The following is a 24,336-nucleotide window of genomic DNA, read 5'->3' on the forward strand; positions in this document are numbered from 1 at the left end:
TTCAACTACTGATCAAAAATCGTTTGGAACTCTGTGGATATGCTTGTACTTTTCAATTGCTGTATACCTCCATAGAGTACAAAAGACTGGGGGACCTAGTTTCTGCTATCAGGGAGCTCCAATTCCTCCTGGCAAAAACGATGCTGACCTCTAAAATAAAAACATAACATTCTGTGGCTTATGTGGCCACATAACTCTGTGGTCTAATCTAGATAATTTGTACAATAAAAGTTTAAAAATGATAACTCACTTTGAATGGACCAGTAAGAGAAAGTTTAAAATTTGAGTAGCAATGAAATAGTGGGTAATGGGAGAAGAAAGCAATATTGTGAGAAGGATAATGTAAGTGAAGGACAGAAGGGGAAATATCTGAGTGATACTGTAGCATGGTGTGAGATGTTTAGTAGATCATTTTTAAAAGCTAGATTGGGGGCTGGGCGCTCATACCTGTAATCCCAGCATTTTGGGAGGCCGAGGCAGGTGGATCACTTCAGGTTAGGGGTTTGAGACCACGCTGGCCAACATGGTGAAACCCCATCTCTACTAAAAATCCAAAATTTAGCTGGGCCTGGTAGCAGGCGCCTGTAATCCCAGCTACTCAGGAGGCTGAGGCAGGAGAATTGCTTGAACCTGGGAGACGGAGTTTGCATTGAGCCGAGATTGTGCCACTGTGCTCCAGCCTGGACAACAGAGTGAGACCCCATCTGAAAAAATGTAAAAAGAAGCTAGATTAGGGTTATACTTTTGGGGTTTTGAAATGCCATGTAAATAGCCTGGGAATCAATCTCTCATTTTATTACAAGTGATTATGATTTTTTTCAGAAGAGAAATGAGATGATAAATCTGATCCTTAAAGATATTTATCTTTAGTATGTGGAGCACACTAAAGAAATGAAAGAATAAAAGAGATGCAAACTGTTGCATTAGCCACGGTATGAGATGTTAAGGACCTCAACTTTATTACGTCACACTACTACTCAAGCATCCAACCATCCGTCTGTCCATTCAACACGTATCTGTTGAGAGTTGACCGATTTTTAGGTAGTATGCTGGAGCAAAACAGGACTCAAACAGATATCTTGTCCTCAATTTACCTTCAGTTTACAGATGAATAGGGAGTGTATGTGTGTGTGCTTGTATGTTTATGGATGGTATGTAGTGAAGTGACAAGAGACATATAAAGTGAAAATTATCATATATATTCCTCTAAGTGATATGATAGGGTTATATTTGGGCATAAATACCCATAACCACCATGATGATGAGGAATTTCTAGAAATAATGCTTTATGGACTAAAAAGTCACCCTGGTTGACAGAAATATTGGAAGCAGTGGGATTGGTATGTGCAAAATATAGCACTGGAGAGTATTGAAGACTTGCCAAACTTAATATGGTGCAATATGGTTGGAATAAAGTTCACAGTGAAATAATAAGTCATGAAACTGAAAACAGTTTTACTCCTTGAAAGTACAGTTAAACAATACTCTTCTGTCAGAAACGTCACTCCATTATTTTTCATTTTAATTAGGTCATTTATTTAGTGATCAATGGCTTTAAGAAATGTAGTTAGGTCTATATTTAAGAAGTATGAAAAAAATCATACAATGGATGCATACTTTATTGGGAACATTCTAGTTCTTTGATGGGAGACAATTCTCCATGGGTCTCCAGCATTTTTTCATGTATTGTGAGTAAATTTGCTGTTTTTGTTATGGACTGTCTTTTCAAGGATATTTTTACAAGGAAAGCTGTAGAAGATATAGTGCCTCCCCTTGGAAAAAAGGACAAGTATGTTTACTACCGATGGTAAAATACTGGAGATGCAAACTGTTGCATTAGCCATGGTATGAGATGTTAAGGACCTCAACTTAATAAAGTCACACTACTACTCAAGCATCCAACCACCCATCTGTCCATTCAACACATATCTGTTGAGAGTTGACTGAGTTTATAACTCATGGTTCTTCTGTAATGCAAACCACAGTGTGTACAGATGTCCCCCTTTGCATTCCCCTAGAGAAACTAGGGCACTGAATTGGCAAAGAAAATGCCGATACTCTAGATACTGCTATAGTTGTGACTAATAAAGTCCTTTTCCTTCCGACCCAGGAGTCTTGTGGCTTTTGCCAACATCCACGAAACTGTAGCAGGTTAACTTATTAGCTTGCAAGTAAGGTAAAATCTTAGACCCTTCATAGTTCCTGACAGTTTTGGCTATGAGGATGTGAAAATTAAAAATGTTTTATTTCTAGAATAGGATCAATGAGACGCTTGTGGGTCAATTAACAGAATTTGAAGAAAGTGTATAAGAACTGGCAGCAAACATATTGACCACATTAATGGTCAACCAAGCAATAAATTATCCTTTACTTCATTGCTCTTTAATAAGGAGAAATTGGAAAGTTATTAGCAGATAGAATACTGGAAAGTGTGCATAAAAAGATCTGCTTAAACAGTGCTGGACTTGTTGCAAATTTGCTTCCTTTTTTGGGAGGGGGAATTTCCTTGACAATCAATTCAACTGATGGGATTTGGGCAAGGTTTGCAGAGGAGCAAGGAATCTAAAATAATCTTGTGAGTGAGGCCCTTTGGGAAAATTCTATGTATTGTTTTGGTTGCTGTCATTTTGAATATATATTAGAAATTTGATGTGTTATATGCTCGTACTTCCCTGTCCCATACATGTCAGGGAAAAACTACTGATGAGGAATTACACAAAGCATTGCCCCCACCCACACCCACCCATGGCACATTGACCATTGAACCATTGACCTCCTCTCAGGGCACTTAGTTGTACCTCACTGCTGATGGTATTTTTTCAGATTACAATGCTATTCCAGTTCAGTCAGCTGACTTTGCCCATACATTTATGGACCTTGCAACTAACCATTGTCATGTATTTTAATTTTCAGACTTTTTCAGTCTGATATTAGTGCTTCTTTTATTACAAAAAAAAAAAAACCAAAAAACAGTAATTAACAGGCTGATAGTTAAAATATATCCAGTGGAACTTCCACACTCCCTACCATCCATGAGTATCTGTTGCTTTTGAGCTTTGGAATGGGCTCCTAAATAATCAACTCAAAAAGAGTTCTCACTCTACTCCCTTCACTTCTTCCTGGTCCATAAACCTAGAAAGAAGATTGGCCATGAAGTGCAGCTATTATCAGAAAAGGATCTTAGTTTGGCAGCCTCACTTTGGCCTGGTTGATCTACCCTCTGAGTATTATCTCCGCCAAAATTGGGACTAAAAACTTAATTCTAGTTTATCCAACTGGATTCTTTTGTTAGACTGACATGCTTCTAGATTGATTACGTTGCTCACTAAGTCCTCCTGGAATAGTCCACGTGAACCAAAATGGGTGGTACATTGGGTCTGTGTTGGATTTAATAAAATGCCTTTGCCCTTTCTCACCTGTTCCTTCCAGATGACAGAGCTAGGCATGAGTTGGGGATACTGGAAAAAAAGCAAAATATAGCTACTAGAATGTGACATTTGAGTTTTGTGTTAGTAGAAGGGGAGTAACTGCAGAACCTAGAGAGAGCATAACTTAGACCCTGACGGGTACGGAGGAGGAAGGGCCATCCGTGATCCTTCTCTTCAGAACCACACCTAGATCCTTCCTCGTGGAGCAAGACCCTGCTGTGGCTCTCTTAAACTACTGAAATATCCTTAAATTTAACTGAATGCGGGGTCCTCTGTGCCCCACCAGATAACTCTAACCATGATTTGATAATCATTTCCCTTAATTGTACTGAGAAATCTGTTGGATGCAGCTGGAATTGCCCCAGATTTTCCACCTCCCATGCAAAACATTGCCAAACCTCTGGATGTCTTCCACATGCTGATTTCAGTAGCTGTCTCCAGTCATTTTGTAGAGCAGACAAATACCATTTGCCGGGTGGCATGGACATGAAGACAAGTTGGACTGATTTCCCTCAGGCAGTCCCTCCAAAAACTAGGACTAGATTCAAGTATTCAAATTTAACTGGAGACTATAAGACTTCCTGGCCAGCTGGGAGACCATGTTGGAGGCACTGCCAGCTTGTGTCCTCCACACGGGGAGGAACAGCAGTTGTAAAAACACTTGTTCTAGGGGCACTATGCGTGGCCTTGGGACTGTACATTTTCTGTAGATGTCAGGAATTAACTTGCCTCTCTTCTGAAAACACAGTCATATGCATTATAGGGTGATCACAATTGATCTTCAAGTGTTTAAGGAAAACGTCACCAGTAGATTATATAATCTTCAGATGATGGCACAGGTCTCTTCAAAATTAGGCTGCCTGTGGTTACTCAGGGGATCTTCTTGGAAGAGTGTTTCTTTATTATTGCACGCCCTATGTGCAATTAGCTCTAAAATGGGATTCACTAATCTGAAAAGGTAGTACAACATTTCTCTTTGTCTTCAGCTGAAGTAATCAGTGACATAGCTTTGACTCTTGGAGGCATTCAGTCTCAGCCTCAATTAACCGGACATGGTAGATATAGAAGATAGATTTGCCCTAGACTTTCTCCTTACTTCCAAAGCTGAGCCTGTGTGATTTCTAATACTTCTTTCTGTACACCTGGATTAATGACTCGGATCAAGTGGAAAGGTCAATAAAGAAAGCCATTTGGCTTTTTAAGGTGGTCCCTGATGGGTTGTAGGATTTGTCCCGTTGTCTGTGTCTGGAACCCTGGGGGACGTGGTTGAGATTAGTTCTGCAAGTCAGTCTCTTATTGCTGCTCACAGTTCTGTGTAGCTTTAATTAAATGCTTTATGGAATAAATTGAATGGATATGGTCCCAGCCTCTGTCAGTCAGATTAATCAGAGTGGCTGACAGGTGATGCAGTCATGGGAATATTCTCCAAAAGTTAAGACACTATAGAAGAGAGTTTGATATTACAGACACAATTCTCCATGGATCTCTCATACTTCACTTCTTGCAAGCAGAGGCACTCACATAATATTTTTAAGGATATTTGTGCAGTGAACAGACTTTGAAGGTAGAGATAATGTCTCCCTCCAGAATGAACAGCAGGTATGGTTACTGCCAGTCATCAAAGGTTTGCATTTCACCTGCACCACACATACAGTGCTTGTCTCCTGTAACACAACCCAGAGCATGTGCAAATATCATCTAGTTCTTTGTGTTTACCTGTGAAAATGGAACTTAGGGAACAGGCACCTAAAAATGCTGTCACTCTGGTTATTGCTATTGATCTAGAAAAGTTATTTGTGTCTGAACCAGGATTTTTGTGTTTTCTTCTAGCCTACACAAAATCATGGTAGACTAATAGCTTACAGATGGGATATAATTTCAGACACTTCACACACGTTCTTCACAGACACATTATGTTTGAAGTTATAAAATAATATTAATGTGTTGTTAAAGCTAATTTTCAGAGAGGGGATTCTATTCCACCAACATTTATGACTAGGTAATAAAGTCTTATTTTTACTGAAATTTGGCTTCATAAAATGCCTTCTATTTAAAATCTGAACACGTATCAAACAATCATCAACACTGTATAACACCAGTATAATTAGGTAGAAGTACTGGATAAATTGTGTGTAATATGTGCAGCAGAATCTTAAATCATTCCAGTGGAAAATAGATTATGCCAGCAACATGTAAATACAAAGAACAGTGGTCTCCAAGGAAAATGTAAGTAGCACATCAAAATCTATTAATTTGTTGAAGAAATAGTATCTAAGAGATTGAATTAAACAAAATAACCAAAATATACATGGCTTATTTTTGGAGTCGTAAATATTACTAAAATTGTATTAATTAGCAATCTCGTAAATATTATGTTTTACTAAGGTATAGGAAACCCAACGTAACTCAATGTAATATTTCATAATAGATATGATTATAACTGAGATGAGCATTTTTATAGAGATTAACAAAACATAATTGGAAATAAATGATAATTAGAGAAATTAACTGTGGGTGGAAAATTTTCACAGAAAATAATTGTCATTCATTTAAAAAATGTGTTTTTATTATGAAGCTTGGGTAAATTATAGAAATAGTTTCATTGTCTTTTGTTGTTGCCATTTTAAAATTTCATCTCTAATTCTCCTAGTCATTTAGTTTTTATTTCTTCCCTGTCTACAAATTCATTCATTCATTCATTGCCTTATTCATTTGGCAAGTATTTATGGAACATGTACTATTTATTGAACAATGCTTTTCAGCTCTTTATGGCATTGTTTAGAATTTAATAATTTCAAGATAATTCTAAGTCTGCTGGCACTGAACTGACCTCTGCCTTCAGTAAACTCAGTGCTTGTAAATGAAACAGCTATTTTTAGCTCTGATAGAACTAAAATCTATACCTGTCTTGGAAACTACAATAATTAATAACCTGTGTTTGTAAAATACTTTATAGTTTTCTCTCAGAATTTTATCTTAACAACAAATGTGAGCTAGAAAAGCAGAACTGATTGTTTCTATTGCACAGAGAAAGAGCTTAAGTCTTAAGAGGGTAAGTGACCCAAGGCTAGGTTGCAGAGTTAAAATTAGAATTTCATAATAAATTGTGTGTCCTTTCACTATGCTGTACTTATATTGGCAGATGATAGAGTGGGTTTGGGGATTTCTAATTGCATTGTGAAGTTAATCCTTATATCCTTAGTGGCTTTTGGAAATTACAATTTAAGACTGGATCTGACTGAAGCAGCATTGAGGACATAAGCTTATTAAACTGGCAACTCTGTGATATGTCAAATATGCCTAAGACAATGTATTTGAAGTTGAGAATTGCATAAGTAAATCAAGAAATAGTTTAGTGTTATAAATTGGCACCTGGTTTCTTACATAGTTGTTTAGGTTCTTATTTTTAGCAAAATAGTACATTATAAATGTGCAGATACCTTAGATTGTTTTACAATTGAGACATGAATTATTCTCCCATATGAGTTTATGTTGTTAATGTCTCTCTACAGAGAATAGTACTTTATCCCCTAATTTAAATATATAGTAACTCAGTTCTTGCCACATGTCCCATTGTTCATGGACATGAACAGGAACACACATCTACCTAGTCTCTTTGAGAAAAATAATTATCAGGAAATAACAGAACTTAAAGACAAGATTAGAATAGGGAGCATATCAGGTAAGAGTGAAAACAGAGTGAAAATTTATTAGAATAGACTGAGCTCTATAATGCCTAGAAGTAAATCATGAAAAATTTCAGTAGTTTAACTGCAACACAGATTTATTTCTTGCTCACACAAAATTTCAGTTGGGTTCAGCAGCTCTTCAGGACTGCTCTCTTTTATATTGTGACTCAGAGAGCCAAACTTTCCCCATTTTGTACTCCCATCATTTTAATGCGTGGATTTCCTGAGTTATCTGGACAGGGGAAGATAGTATTAAAGGTTTATATGGGATGTTTTTAAGGTCAAAACCTGGCCACATGGCTCTAACATAACTCCAAAGGAGTCTGTAATATGGAAGTTAATGTCCATCTATAGGACATAGTTGAGGCTCTGAGGTTAAGCAACAAAAATAAATTTTTCCTCATGTCAGATAACCATGTGAGGCACACTTTCAGACACTTGTCAAGGAGCTTGGGGATCAGTGATTGCAATGCTTTCCTACGTGATTAATGGTGATATAGAAGATAGAATATTTTGATTATAGGAGAAGGAAAAAATGGTATATCATAGAGGAGCCATTAGCCCAGCAGAGTGAGGCAGGATTGGTGATGACAGAGTTAAGATGGTATGATGGAAATCTATGAAATAAAGAAATGGCAATTTAACTTCCACAGACACTGGGATATATATGATATAGTAGAAGAAATGGGATATTGTATTAGTCTGTTCTCACATTGCTATAAAGAAATACCCGAGACTGGGTAATTTATAAGCAAAAGAGATTTAATTGACTCACAGTTCTGCAGGCTGTACAGGAAGCGTAGTGGATTCTGCTTCTGGGGAGGCCTCAGGAAGCTTCCAATCATGGCAGAAGGCAAAGGGGGAACCAGATGTCTCATATGGCTGGAGCAGGGGCAAGAGAAAGAGAAGGGGGAATTGCTACACTCTTTTAAACAACCAGATCTCAGGAGACTCACTCACTTTCACGAGGACGGTACCAAGATGGATAGTGCTAAGCTATTCATGAGAAAGCCCACCCTCATGATATAATTACCTCTTATCAGACCCTACCTCCAACATTCGGGAATACGATTCAACATGAGATTTGGGCAGGGACACAGATCAAAACCATATTAAAGATCTTCTCAGGATTATAATAAAAACACTAGTAGTTGTGATAAGCATTGTGAATGTCTCAGAAAAGTGGTGAACAAAAATAAGTGATACTTCAGTGGACAGATGTATGATGTGGCTAAAGTGAGAAAGCAATAAAATGAATTCCTCTCTCTTTATAAAAATACATATAAATTAAATAAATCATCAGGTATTCATTTTGATAAATCCTAAAAGGTAATATTTTAGTTACTTAATTATTAAGTAATTAATGATTGTTAACTATGTTCAAAGCAGTTGATATGATATTATCATTATTGGTGTCTTCATATACTTTTACCTTCATTTTTGATTGTTTGCTTATTCATTATATATGGAAAGATACAATATTTAGTCTCAACTGAAATTGTTTTTGTCACTCAGAATACATTTAAATAGTTTGACTTTGTAAATATACAAGTTATATATTCCCTTATTTTTCTTAGTAAATTTGCCTTCTTTGTATTTTCTGAAAAATATTTCAACTATTTTCAGGTTTCTGTTATCTGGATCTAGCCATGCAAAGAAAAGTTGTCATTTTCCATACCTTTAAAACTTTAAATTGACAATAATTCCCAATTTGTTTCAATTTCTAGGTGAGATTTAGAGTTTCATTTATGATGGAGTGACCTCCTTAGGGACAGATGTCTAATTAATAGTTAATTCATTTAAGAAGTTCAAGATACTGTGTTTCTTCTCCCTGCTCCCAAAGAGCTTATAGTCCAATCAGGGAAACAAACAGGAACTGACTGCAATTCAGGGCTATGTGCTAAATCAGAAGCAAGCAGGAAATGATGTGGGAGCACAAAGATAGGCACTAGCCTGGACCAGAGTTGGACAGTGATGGCACCCAGGAGTACTGGCCCAGCCAGCTACATTCAATGAATGTAGCAAGAACAGAGGAACTAACAATGCTAAAGCATGTGCCTCCTATGAGCAAGGATTGCTTAGTGAGGGCAGAGTGGCCATGACCTGAAAGCAAGCCTGGGAAACCAGTACTGATTGTGCCCCACTACCCACCCTTGTGATAATTAATATGCAGGATAATTAGGGCAGAAGGGAATGACCAGGCAGACCTTCATTTTAACATCCTGAATTACTTTGGATTATTCATTTTAGGATGTAAACACTTTTTAATTTCATAATTATGCAAGATTTTTCTCAGATTTATGAAACAAATTTGAAAAGTCAGAATATTTTAGAACTAATGGTATATTTTATGGGAAAATGGTGAAAACAACAGCTTTGTAAAAGTGTAAAGCCTAATTACAAAAGGCTGAATATGTATTTATTTTATATTATATATGGGTGTATATATTTATAAAATGCAAACAAATTTGTTTGTAACTTTATCGAGAAGTTTTTGTTTTTAATATTTTCATTCCATAGAATACCATGATGTACACAGTATTAATCATGGTCACTTTATTTCACAAATGTAATGACCTTGTTGCTGTAAAGGAAAAGAAAGAAAGAGAGGGAAAATGCACTTAATAAATGCATTCCAGAGTAATGGTCATAGAAATAATCTTAGTCCATAATCATGAGAATGAAGGGTTGATAAGTTGCCAGAGGAAAAAATGATTTACAGTAATATGAATTTTAACACAACTATAATTACATTTACAAATTCAATTTGTTTAATTGATGTTTCTCCAAACTTACTATTTTTTAATACTCATCATTATTTATTTACCTTCAATCATCATTTTTTAAATTCCACTAATTTATATATTAATAAATTTGAATTGACTGGTTTGTATCTGTGGGTTTTTAGTACTGAATTAGATTTCCATTAATTATGGAGTACTTCATCTACCTAGAATTTTTTAGTCTAGTTAGATGCAGTAAAAACTAATGTGAATGGTTAGACAGGATGCAATATTTCAATTTTGTGTCTAATTTTGTTGAGTGATTTGGATAAAATAAAAACATGTGTGATGATCTAATCAGTGGGATAAATTCATTTGAAAATCTTTATATCAAATAGGTAAGTTAGCAAACATGCCAAACTAAAGAAATGAACCACTTCTATTTTATCTTGACTCTCATTTGCTGCAATTATTTTTTATCCTAATATTTTTTATTCTCTGCATCTTAGATGAAATTAATATTGACATATATTTATGAATATATTTATGTTTGACTATGTTTGTTTTATTATAGAGTATATGTCAATATTGTGTGTTTTAAACTAATCTTTCAAAGACTAGGAAATAGAACTGTGTACCTTAACCAATCAGTAGGTACTTAAGCACTAAAGAAATTCCTCTTGATAATAAAGTACTTCCAAACTACTCATGTGTGTATCTTAATATTGCTGAAATGTTTGTCCTTCTTTCTCTGGGATGATGTAGCAGTGATTTTATTTTAGTAATTGAAGTATAATTCTTTTCAAAAAATGGAATATAAAGTTAGTCTTTCCAATGAATGGGAAGTTCTAGTTTACAAGAAAAGCAAAAGTACTCTGTAATTGCCTATGGTATACTACTTCTGCCTGTGAGGTTGTATTTCTCTGTACCTTAATACAAAGTATATTAATAGAAAAATGATTCAGTAAGTGTAATTCTATTACTTCCTAACATGACACCAATATGATACTTTTAATGAATGAAATACAAAGTTATTTTAAAAACTACAGATTTGTCGTTAAGTAAAAAAGTTGTATTTTATGTATTAGAGTGTTCTTATTCAACAATTTATTGCTAAGTATTAAATTGCACACTTCAAGACCATGTGTTACTTGCACAGTACTTAGCAAATAGTAAGTCCAGAATAAATAGTTATTGATTGAATTAATTTATTAATATATTCAAGGCTGTTCTAGGTGTTGTGGGAGCTGCAAAGGGTGAGTAATACACCATAGCATCTTTTAAAATGAATGATACAAGTAAGAATAATATGAGATCACATGAGAAGAAATTAATGTTGACCGTAACCAATGAGAGAATCTTTATAAAAGTCATAGAATATTAGACCTTGATGTTAGGGTAAATAAAAGAGAAATTTGGCTAAATTTGCAACTGTGGAAAACAAAGAAAATGTCAAGTAAAATCTGGAAGGTTAGGCTTAAAAAAAATTTTGAAACAAAGTATCATTTGAATACAAAAGGAATTACAGATAGGCAAAATGAATTACAGATTATCGTGAATAATACCATCAACTTTACCCTCGCTTTACAGCAAAAAGAATCACAGCCCAATAGGTGAATTTACATCTTTGAGATTCCATAGAAAATAGTAAAAAATGAGAGCATACCTGTTTGGGAAGTCATAAGGAAAGAAGTCAAAACTTCGCTTTCAAAACTATGCAAACTCATGTATATTCAAACATCTGGAAAAATGCTAGCAACCTTCAAAAGAAATGACTCTTAGTATTTGAGAAGTTTACCTGCAATATTACCAAAGGCCACACACACACACGAAGAGAAGCTTAGTGGAGAAAGTTTTATTCTTCAGGCCAAAAAATATATGTATTTAAATCTTGGTTCAGCCACTTTCTTGTGTTATGGCCTTAAGCAATCTATATAATTTTTCTTCCTTTTTTTTTCTTTTTTAAATACATGATTTTGTTTTGTTGCCCAGGCTTGAGGACAGTGGCATGATAATAGGTCTTTGTAACTGCAAAGTTCTGGACTCAATCGATGTTGCTGTTGAAACCTCTTGAGTAGCTGGGACTACAGGCCTGTGCCATGCCACCATGCCTGGCTTTTATATATATATATATATTTTTTTTTTTTGTAGAGACAGGGTCTTGCGATGTTGCCCAGGCTGCACCCAATCTCCTGGGCTCAAACAATCCCTCCCACCTTGACCTCCTCAAACTCCGGGATTAAGTGTGAACTACTAGGCCTAGCCAAGCTGTTTAATTTTTCGAACCCTCGTTTTTTATTCTTAAAACAATGTATGCCTTTCTGGCTGTTAGGATCCATTTAGAAATTTTTTTCTTGCAATGCATTCTTAGCAGAACGGGCTAGGTGATTTTCCTAACGTGAGTATCTGAATATCTTACATTCTGGTGGTTTCTAAACTTCTTAGCGGCCTGAAAGGTATTACAAGACCTAGGCCCTGTATTACTCTCTAACTTCCTCTTGGAGCCTCTCCTGTCTGTTCCAGTCATCCAAGCCTTCTCTGGGACCCACTAATGGACCAGGCTTATACACACTTTACATTTTAATTTTTATTTCAATAGATTTAGGGATGCAGGTGGTTTTTGGTTACATGGATTAATTGTATAGTGTGGAAGTCTGAACTTTTTGTGTACCTATCACCTGAATAGTGTACATTGTACCCAATAGATAATTCTTCAAATCTCACTCCTCCTTGCACCATTCCTCCTTCTGAGTCTCCAGTGTCTATTATACCACTCTGTATGGCCCTACATATCCATAGCTTAGCTCCAGCTTATAAGTGAGAATATGCTATGTTTGGTTTTCTGTTCCTGAGTTACTTCACTTAAGATAGTGGCCTTCATTTCCATCCATGTTGTTGCAAAAGACATTATTTCATTCTTTTTTATGCATGAGTAGTATTCCATGGTATATATGCCACATTTTCTTTATCTACTCATCCGTTAATGGACACTTAGATTCATTCTGTATCTTTGCAATTTTGAATTGTGCTGTGAAAAAAATGTAAGTGCAAGTGTCTTTTTTACATAATGACTTATTTTTCTTTGTGTAGATACCCAGTAGTGGGATTGCTGGATGGGATGGTAGATCTACTTTTAGATCTTTGAGAAGTCTTCATACTGTTTTTCATACAGGTTGTACTAATTTACATTCCCACCAATAGTATATAAGTGTTCCTTTTTTTGTTTTTAACCATGTCTGTGTCAACGTCTAATTTTTTTGGCTTTTTAGTGATGACCGTTCTGACTGGGGCAAGATAGTATCTCAGTGTAGTTTTCTTTTGCGGGGATGGAGTCTTGCTCTGTCGCCCAGGCTGGAGTGCAGTGGTGCGATCTCGGCTCACTGCAAGCTCCGCCTCCTGAGTTCATACCATTCTCCTGCCTCAGACTCATGAGTAGCTGGGACTACAGGTACCCACCACCACTCCTGGCTAATTTTTTGTATTTTTTTTAGTAGAGATGGGGTTTCACTGTGTTAGCAAGGATGGTCTCGATCTCCTGATCCCATGATCTCAGTGTAGTTTTAATTTGCATTTCCCTGATGGTTAGTGATGTTGACCATTTTTTCATATACTTCTTGGCCATTTGTATATGAAAAATGTCTATTCATGTTGTTTGCCCACTTTTTAATTGGATTTTTTTTTCTTGCTGATTTGTTTGAGTTCCTTGTAAATTCTCTATATTAGTCCTTTTTCAGATGTGTCATTTGGAAATATTTTTTCCCAGATACCTAAGAATATATTTAACAAGGGAGGTGAAAGATCTCTACAAGAAGAACTTCACAACACTGATGAAACAAATTGTAGATAACACAAACAAGTGGAAAAACATCTCATTCTCATGGATTAGAAGAATCATTATTGGGAAAATGAACATACTACCCAAAGCAATCTACAGATTAAATGTAATTTCTATCAAAATACCACCATCATTTTTTCACAGAATTAGAAAAAACAATCCTAAAATTCATATAGGAACCAAAAAGAGCCTGAATAGCCAAAGCAATTGTAAGCAAAAAGAACAAATCTGGAGGCATCACATTACCTTCCTTCAATTTACAAGGCTATAGTAGCCCAAACAATATGGTACTGGTGTAAAGTAGATTGGTACACAAATTGAAAAATAGAGAATCCAGAAATAACCCATATTATACAAAATTAAAAGGTGGGCTTTAACTTAAAAAAAAAAAAAAAGACATAAGAGCACATAACAAGTAGAGTTCAATTGTAAAAGCAAAGTCCAACATTATGGCCGGTATCATGGGTTTGAAGTTTCTCTGAATATACAGAAAATTCAGAAATATGTACAGAATATATTTCAGAATATACAGAATATACAGAAATATATACAGAATATACAGAAAATCACAAAAAATCATTTTGTGATTTTCTTTTAAAATCTCATTTGCTGGTGTTATTTAACACTTTTCTTGTTCCTGCTATGTTAACATTATTAAAACCTTCACACCTGTAATCCCAGCACTTTGGGAGGCCAAAGTGGGCAGATCATGAGGTCAGAAGTTCAAGACCAGCCTGGCCAACATGGTGAAACCCCATCTCTACTAAAAATACAAAAAAAAAAAAAAAATTAGCCGGGCGTGGTTGTGCACACCTGTAATCCCAGGTACTCTGGAGGCTGAAGCAGGAGAATTGCTTAAACCAGGGGACAGAAGTTGCAGTGAGCCAGATCGCACCCCTGCACTCCAGCCTGTGCGACAGAGCAAGACTCCATCTCAAAAAACAAAAACAAACAAACAAAAACTCATGGACTTTCATTATTATTTCTTTATTATGTAGGGCTATCTAGTGTTCTTATCTACCAGGAGATGATAAACTATTTTTGCTTAGTTATCACTCTACTTCTACATTCTGCTAATTTATAAAATGTCTGAAATGCATAATTGCACCCTCTTATATTTGGAGTATCATCATTAGTGTTGATTAATTGCTGGATTTCTTTTTTTTACCTGATTCCTACTTATGACCATTGGTGCTAAACAGTTTTTTCTATTCCTTGTTCAGAACTACTTTTGGTACTACTCATTTACTTACAGATCCTTGGCTCTACAGAGAGAAAGAAATACATGACTACAGTTTATAAACATACATATAATAAGAAAAACAAAATACCCATATATAAACTATAAAACCAATATAAATTAACAATTTTCTACTCAATTTGTATTTTTTATTAGCAGTACCTTTTTATATCCTTAATTTTTTCTTTTCTAGGATAAAAGCTAACCTTCAACAGTCTCAAATTATTCCTTTTAGCCATACTGAGTACTTTTTCTTCATGCATGTATTGCCAGAGATTACCTAGGGAGAAGCCATCTAAGTAGCCTTCCTTATCTAGCCTTTGAAAACAGCCACTAAGTTTTTTCTTAGGTGAATTTTGTTTTCTCGGCAACAAAAGGATTGTCCCAGAAACATCCTGTTTTATGTCTTTCTTCTTTTCTTTCTTTCTTTCTTTTCCCTTTCTCTGATAAGTAAAGGACTTTGATTTTTATTAACATTATTTATTAATAGATATTAGGCAGCAAGTATCCAGCCGCTAGGATTGACCAATATCAGTGCTAGCTGCTGGCAAAAGGACTGTTGCTGCTATTGGTATCTTTTAGGGAGAGATCTGGAAAAGACGTTTTTAGGTTTATGCATTCACCATTGATTATTTTCTGTAACATATCATGTTGCTGCATCTACTCTTCTTTTATTATGAGGTTTCACCAGCTTCAAAGATTCTTCTCTACAGTAACAAGAAAGTTGCCTTGTAAGCACAATATCAAAGGAAGGCAATTTAAAATAAGTAAAGTTAGGAAGCAATTCATCTAGACCAGTGGCAAATGAAACCCTGCTAGTCCAAGTGTCAAGTGTTACTTGCAAAAGGAGAATAAAATGAGAACAATGTAGTGAATTTTCCAAATTTAGTTCATTCACTTTATTGATGTTGCCGTCTTATATGAAATGTTAGAATAGCAGTGGCAGAGATTTTAATATTTCCTTGTTAAAAAATTAAATATTTTAAAATTTTATTTCAAGTTGTGGGTGAATGTATTAACTGTCAGAATTCAAAAAGGGATTGAACGACCACCTTGAAAACATCATGTATGCCTCTGGATCTCAGGAACTGCTGGAAACAGGAACAAGATGACCTACCTATGACATTTTTTAATTTTTCAAGTAGGCTTAGACTGGTCTTGACTACACAATGAAATCCATAGCCCCTGTGATGACAGTGTTTTGCATCTTGCAGTATGTATCACCAGACAGAGAATTTTTTTTTCATTTCTGGGATGGGACTTTGGTCACCAAGTTCGGTTAAGATGGCCATCTTGGACCATTCACCAAGGAGAAGGAGTTTGGCTCATGTAAGAATCTGGTAGCTCCCTTTATAGCTAGGTGGATTGGGTAGGGTGGTTTCAATTAAAAAGGAGGAATGCTGTGAAAACCTTGTTCTAGAAGTTTACAATGTCTAAGATGTCCTCACTTGGTATAATAAAAAATGGTAGTCATGTGCCAGACATTTATTTATTTCCTTTGTTCTGTCCTTCACTGCTTTCTAAGTCTTGTTGGTTGTATTGGTTTGCCAGGGCTGCCATAAAAAATACTATAGACTGGGTGGCTTAAACAACAGAAATTTGTTTTCTCACAGTTCTGGAAGCTGGACGTCCAAGATCAAGGTGATGGCCAGTTTGGTTTCTCCTGAGGCCTCTCTCTTTGGCTTGCAAATGGCCTATCTTCCTTCCCTCTGTGAATTCATGTGTTTTGTCACATCTCTGTGTCTTCATCACTATCCTGTGTGCTGTCTGTGTCCTAATCTATTCTTATAAGAATGCCAGTCCCACTGGAGTGCTCATCCATATGAGCTTGTTTAACTTTTATTCTCTCTTTCAGGGCTCTGTCTCCAAATAGAGTCATATTCTAAGGTGCTGGGGGTTAGGATTTTTTATAAATTTTGGAAGGATACAATTAAATCCAATGAATTCAAAATCCAAATGTAAAATTACTTACCCCAATTTGAAATTGGATAAATTACTATGATTTCACTATAAAATGTATTTAATATATTATTGACTATCAGATTAAGATTCTCTCATTTGGATAGTGTGTTTGATAAACACTCATATCAGTATCTTCACAAAAATCTCCCTTTTAAAAACTTTTCTTTTTCCGCAACTTCAATTATGTTTTGTTGTTGTTGTTGTTGTTATTTTAATTTTCTGTTTTGCATTTTTAGTATGACAGCTTTTCTTTTACTGCCTATATTTTCTCATTTTTTAATGTATATAGATAAGTAACTTATTCTCACTGGACTATCGCTGACACTGTATGGAACAGAGCTTCCAATAAACAAGTGATTTTATTTATAGTTTAAATTATTCATTACCTTCGTTTAGAGAAAGAAGCACTTAGATTTGGGTATACTGATCACCTTTCAAACCATGGTATGTGCACTATTCATGGATCACACATGTGTTTACAGTTTAATAATGTTTAATTTGAATTGTTAAAGAGGAAGTGGTTTATTTAAAAGTCCCAGTGTCCTTACTTTTAATCCCAAGGACTGAAGTGTTCACTATCCATTTGAAAATATCATTAGCTTTCCATAATGATATTTTAGTTTATGATGATGTTTTAATTTAGTTTAAACCACTTTAACTACAAATTATGCTAACATTTGCATTATCTGAAAAGTGACCTGAGATGGCGTGGCATCATTTAGTATTTAGGCTGGTTTTTTGATGTTTTTGATGTTCTGGTTTTTTTTGTACATTTGTTATTTCCTTGTCAGTCTCTAAATAGAAGTTCTTACTTTTTTTAATATACTTATCATCATTTATATATATACAAATATGCAAATCAGGACTTTATTCCTTCCTCAGCAATTCCTCCCTCTGCACCTCAGCACATTATCATCTCTTCTCAAGACTTCTCAGTGTAGCCTTCGAATTTATTTTGCTGTTTGCCCTCTTGAAAATAAAATAGGAAACATAATCTCAGTTCTGATGTATTATAGTATAATGCAAGTCAATAATTAATTTTAATCTAATTAATATAGATTGTTTTCCTGCCCATTATTCCTAATGTAAAACAAATAATTGGAAAATGGTGGCCAAATTTTCACTTCCAAGCATGGTCTAAATTAATATTTCACAGTTGTCACAATATACAAAATTTGTTTGAAAAACAATTCATTAAATGTGTTAGAAGAATGTTACTTACATTTGAAATATAAATATTAGAAAAAGTAACCGAAGTTTCATTTCACAGACTTCTATTTGAAAAACTTGTATATACTTTTTGTGTTTTTGCAATGAGCAAATTCCTTTTTAATATCACTAAAGAAGTTTTTATTCAAATAAACACTTGCCTGTATTTCTCATATCAAGAAATCATTTCCTGACTTCTAATATCTTTCATATCTGCCCATATGTACTTCCATTTAATTATAAGTTACATACATATCACTAAAAAGAAAAAAAATGAATGTGCAGATAATTGGAAAAGTTAAGAATTTTTAGAATAAGTCTTGGAAGTTTTTATTGAACTGATAATTTTAAAGTTCATAGGTGTCAAATAATTTCTGAGATTCAGTTAAAACTTTTCATTCTGATTTGGAATTTATTTTTGCTTCATGACTTCCACATATGAGGATTTCCTCATTTACTCAGTGTTTTGGTTTCTAATTGTTGGTTTTGATTTTTCTTCAGGATGTTTTGAATAATTTGGGATCTTGTGAACTGGATGAAGATGATCTAATGCTTGATCTTGAATTTTTAGAGGAACAGAATCTTCACCCTTCTGGTAGGTGTTAAAGAGATGAATAATATCATACAACTCCTACCCTGGTCAGTAGCTTTCACTGATAGCCTAAACACTGTTAAGGCTGCCCTCAGCCTTTTCAGGCCTCGGTTTTTATAGTCTATAGCAAAGAACATGCTAGGTACCATGGAGACCTAATTTGGGTGCCTTAAATGATTTTAAAGTCTTTTGTGGAAATATAAATCCAGTTGGAAGATAATTATAAATAAGAAAAACTATACAAAAAATATTTGCAAAATAGGAAATATTCTAGTTAAATATGTAACAAAAAGTTTCATATTTTCTTCTGTTTTGTGGAAGAAAGCAATAATTATAATCTCACTTTTCATTTATTTTATGTAAGCAAATGGAAGTTTGGTGGACCCAAGAATTACTGTTCCAAATCTTATTCACTTCCTATATAGGTTAATGTTGATGCAATAAGATTGACCTCAAAAGTAATAATTACCAGTAGCACTCACAAACACACACTCATAAACATATACATACACACACAGTTTTACAGGAGGTAAATAAGTTTGTGTTGAATGACTTGAGGGAGCCTGATATATTTGTAATAATTTAAATTTATGTTAAAGCATAAAATGTTATGTCTTCAAATTCCAGAATTACTCTCTTTAAAGTAGGTTATAGGAATTATTGGTTGTCCATTCAAATGTAGATATTTGACAGCAAAGGTAAACTTTTACACTTACTTTTTTTGTTCCTAATAATCCCTTTAACATAGTCATTTTCAAGTGGATATAGCATTAAACTAAAGCTTTAGAACCTTGGGACCTGCTGCATACATTTTAGAAAATCAGTCTCTTATATGGTACTTGTCTTTATTTTTAACTCATGGAAATTAGACATAACCTCTGTAGTTATTTTTAGTTGTAAAACTTCATGATGAATTTTCGTTTATGTAGTATATTTGGTTAATTAATAACATCATATTAACAATTGTCAAAAGAAGGCAATAACAATGTTGATATTTTCTTACACTCTATTTTGGCTAATACTAAACAAGAAACTGCATTTAAAATTTTTTCAGTTGAATACCAGTATAGGATAAAAATTTCTTGGTACATTTTTCCTGTAGTTGATTTGACAGATATCCTTCTAAAAATGTAGATTTTCACACTTTTATGCAGATGGTTTTTACAACTTAGATCCAACAGCTTAACTTCTGGATATCTAATTCTGTGATACTGGCAAAAGACAAAATAGTACATGCATATAACTATTCACTGCAAAATATTTATAATGGAAAAATATTGGAAGCACCTGAAATGCCCATCAATAGGATACTTGTTGAATATGCAATGGTATACCAAACAGTCATTAAAAAGAATGAGGACAGTATCCAAATCTGCTATGGCATTATTGTAAGGACATATTATTTTGTTTTGTTTTTGTTTTGTTTTGTTTTGTTTGAGACAAGGTCTGGCTTCGTTGTCCAGGCTGGTGTCCAGTGGCGTGATCTCAGCTCACCACAACCTCTGCCTCCTGGGCTCAAGTGATTCTCCCATGTCAGCCTCCCAAGTAGCTGAGACTGTAAGTGCATACCACCATGTCCAATTTTTGTATTTTTAGTAGAGACAGGGTTTCACCATGTTGCCCAGGCTGGTCTTGAACTCTTGGGCTCAAGAGATCCACTTGCCTCAGTCTCCCAAAGTGCAGGGATTACAAGTTTGAGGCACCATGCCCACCTGACTGTAAGGATGTATTGTTGATAGAGTACTTTTCTTTTCAAGGATGGATTAGATGGGGAATACCAAAACCAAACCCATTGATCAATTCTCTAACATCACAAAAAGTGTAATAACTATATACTTTGCCTCTCTTGATGCAATGCTGACTGAAGTACAACAGCACAACCTCTGAATTGTTCTTGTCCTCTTCCCTCCTTCTTATCCCCCTCTCAGAAGAAATAATCCATTCAAATAGTTCAAACTTCAATTTTACAGGAATTATTGGAATGGGTGGGGAGAAAATGTTAAATGTCATGAAAAGATTGTGGGCAACCAAATATAGGATTTGGAGATTCTGCAAGATTAATGGTCTGGTTTCTTAAAAAGATAAATGGCATAATAAAATAGGAGGAGTGGGAGTTGTAGGTTAAAAGAGGCAAATGCAATTGACATTCTTGTTGGTATACTTATTTGAAATATATAAACTTTTTCTATAAAGTTGTTTCTGAGTTAATCAGAGAAATTAGAGGATTGACTGTTATTGCAGAAGTATAGTTAATTTTAATGGGTGTTGTAATGGTATTTTGTTTTGTTTTGTTTTGTTTTTTCAGGAAAACTTTTTATAAAGATATATGTGGTGGTACCAATATGGTATATGGACTTTACCAACAAGTATGAGTAAGGAAATAGGTGAAACAAAGTAGACAAATTCTTAAAAATTATCAAAGCTAGGCAATAGTTGCATGGGGTGAAAAGTTCACAAATTAATTATAATATTATCTCTATTTTGTGTATTTTTGAAGATTTTCGTAGTAAAAAATAAAACAAAGCAACAATTAGAAAACACTACTGTTAACATAGTAGTCTCAGTTATGTTTGGTAGTCAACCATGATGACAAGAAAATAATGATTTAAATATCTGAAGACTTATTTCAGTGTGTTTACTTGGGGACAAAATCAACCTCTTTAAACTTTAATCTCTCCTTTATGAAGTAATAATACTACTGTGTACTTCATTAATTTATTTTAAATAAAATTGATGTAATTTTTCCAATGAATCTCCTGAGTCTACTTTAAGGTGTAGGTTGCTTAGTTAAAGCTCAAACCAGGGTACTTGATAAATCAACTGAGTTATATAAATTGTTCACAAGATAAATGGTATTAGTTTGCACATTTGAAGTGCATTTCTAGTAGATAAAATATTACTTAGAATGACTTTGGATTGTTTAACGTCACTTAATAAAATGTCTTTTGAAAACGTATTTCATTTTAGATTCCACGTTATGTGGTTTTTGAAAAGCAGCAAACATATGTTTATATACTTTAGCTGGGAAAGAAGAATTTCCAGTGAAATTGGTTTTATACAATTTATTTTATTTATTAAGCAACATAATTAAAGACCTTCCCTGATTATAAGAAGCTCATAATTGATGTTGATATTGATAAAAAGCACAATTAGCGTTAAACATTCAAAAATGATGGTTTTTTTTTTAAATTTATTTATTATTATTATACTTTAAATTGTAGGGTACATGTGCATAACGTGCAGGTTTGTTACATATGTATACTTGTGCCTTGTTGGTGTGCTGCACCCATCAACTCATCATTTACATCAGGTATAACTCCCAATGCAATCCCTCCCCCCTCCCCCCCCCCCCCATGATAGGCCCCGGTGTGTGATGTTCCCCTTCCTGAGTCCAAGTGATCTCATTGTTCAGTTCCCACCTATGAGTGAGAACATGCGGTGTTTGGTTTTCTGTTCTTGTGATAGTTTGCTAAGAATGATGGTTTCCAGCTGCATCCATGTCCCTACAAAGGACACAAACTCATCCTTTTTTATGGCTGCATAGTATTCCATGGTGTATATAGTAGGGCTTACTATAATGGCCAAGATTAACTTTTTAAAAGACCGTAGAAGACAAGATTAAAATGGCAGATGGGAGGAAGGACTAGCTTGCAGCTCCTGCTTGGATGAACAGAGCAGGGTGTGGAGACTCACATCATGAACTTTTGCTCCAAGAACTGCCACAGGAATATACCAGGAAAGCCGAGAGAATCCACAGACCTTTGAAGGAATTCAATCACCGCCACAGGCTCCCTGAGATGAGTCTGCTTGCTTTCTCAATGGGAGGCTCGTGGTCCTGGGCAAGTTCTCAGTTCTGGTCACTGGCTGCTTGGAAAATAGACTCAGTGCTGTTGTGGAGGCACAATGGAAGTGAGATAGGCCCTTAAGACGGCGGGCTGCATGGGAGTGGGGTGAGGCATGTGACTGACAGCTTCCCCCAACTTCCCTGGCAAGCTATATGACTCAGCAGAGGCAGCCATAATCCCCCTGGGAATATAACTCCACTGGACTGGGAACCACACCCCGCTTCCCCATAAAAGTCACAGCAAGACCTGCTGCCCAAGGAGAGGCTGAGTTCAGAAATGCCTATCCCTGCCCCTACCTGGTGGTCTTTCTCTACCCTACCTGGTGGCCTAAGACAAAGGTTATAATCTCTTGGGTGCTCTGTGGCCCTGCCCATCGCCTGAGAAACTTGAGTACTTAACCAAGTGTCCCTAGGCAAGTTTGCATCCTCTCTATAGGACTGCAGTTGATAGGCTCTTGAAAGTGTTACAGTCTTTTCCAGACAAACAAATGCTGAAATAACTCGCCACTACCAAGCCAGCACTACAAGAACTGCCAAAAGGAGCTCTAAATCTTGAAACAAAATTTCAAAATACACCAAAAGAGAACCTCCTTAACAACATGAAAAAAAAAAAAAAAAAAAAGTATGCAGGCAACAAATAGCACGATGAATAGAATAGTACCTCATGTCTCAATACTAACATTGAATGTAAATAGCCTAAATGCTCCACTGAAAAGAGACAGAGTGGCAGAATGGGTAATAATTCGCTAACCAAGTTTGTTCTGTTTTCAGGAGGTTCACCTAACACATAAGAATTCACATAAACTTAACATAAAGGGGTGGAAAAAGATATTCCATGCAAATGGACAACAAAAGTGAGCAGGAGTAGCTTTACAGCAACAGCAGTTAAAAAGATCAAAGAGGAACATTATATAATGATAAGAGGAGTAGTCCAATAGGAAAATATTACAATTCTACATATATATGCACCTAACACTGGAGCTCCCAAATTTAGAAAACAATTACTGTTAAACCTAAGAAATGAGATAGATGGCAACATAATAATGGTGGGGGACTGCAATACTTCACTGACAGCACTAGACAGGTCATCAAGACAGAAAGTCAACAAAGAAACAATGGACTTAAACTATACTCTGCAACAAATAGACTTAACAGATATTTACAGAACATTCTACCCAACAACTGCAGAATACACATTGTTTTCATCAGCACATGGAACATTCTCCAGGACAGACCATATGACAGGCCACTAAACAAGTCTCAGTAAATTTAAGAAAGTCGAAAATATATCAAGTATTCCTTCAGACCACAGTGGAATAAAATTGGAAATCAACTCCAAAAGGAACCTTCGAAACCATGCAAATACATGGAAATTAAATAACCTGCTTCTGAATGATCATTGGATGAACAATGATATCAAGAAGGAACTTAAAAAATTATTTGAACTGAATGATGATAGTGATACAACCTATCAAAACCTCTGGGATACAGTAAAAGCAGTGCTAAGAGGAAATTTCAGAGAATTAAATGCCTACGTCAAAAATTCTGAAAGAGCACAAATAGGCAATCTAAGGTCATACCTCACAGAACTGGAGAAACAAGAACAAACCAAACACAAACCCAACAGAAGAAAAGAAATAATGAAGTTCAGAGCAGAACTAAATGAAATTGAAACAACAACAGCAAAATAAATAAAAAAAGATAAATGAATCAAAAAGCTTGTTCTTTGAAAAAAATAAATAATATTGATATACCATGAGTGAGATTAACCTAGAAAAGAGGAGAGAAGATCCAAGTAATCTCAATTAGAAACA

At 35.1% G+C, this 24,336-nt stretch overlaps 1 protein-coding gene across 10 annotated transcripts in view; it reads left to right on the forward strand.

Annotated features, from left to right (window-relative positions):
- CCSER1 (coiled-coil serine rich protein 1) overlaps positions 1-24,336 on the forward strand; it is a 1,444,871-nt gene that overhangs the window by 236,890 nt on the left and 1,183,645 nt on the right. For 8 of the 10 annotated variants that reach the window (XM_005555429.5, XM_045393364.3, XM_045393365.2 and 5 more), the window contains exon 4: positions 18,588-18,681. The exons of 1 other annotated variant lie outside the window; for it this stretch is intronic. In XM_005555429.5, the coding sequence (XP_005555486.3) occupies positions 18,588-18,681 (94 nt within the window). Of the gene's footprint in view, positions 1-18,587; positions 18,682-20,122; positions 20,236-24,336 lie in introns of all 10 variants that reach the window. One more of the 10 variants, XM_074040157.1, reaches the window with a different exon arrangement.

The sequence above is a fragment of the Macaca fascicularis genome, chromosome 5 (assembly GCF_037993035.2).
Source record: "Macaca fascicularis isolate 582-1 chromosome 5, T2T-MFA8v1.1".
Taxonomy (NCBI): domain Eukaryota; kingdom Metazoa; phylum Chordata; class Mammalia; order Primates; family Cercopithecidae; genus Macaca; species Macaca fascicularis.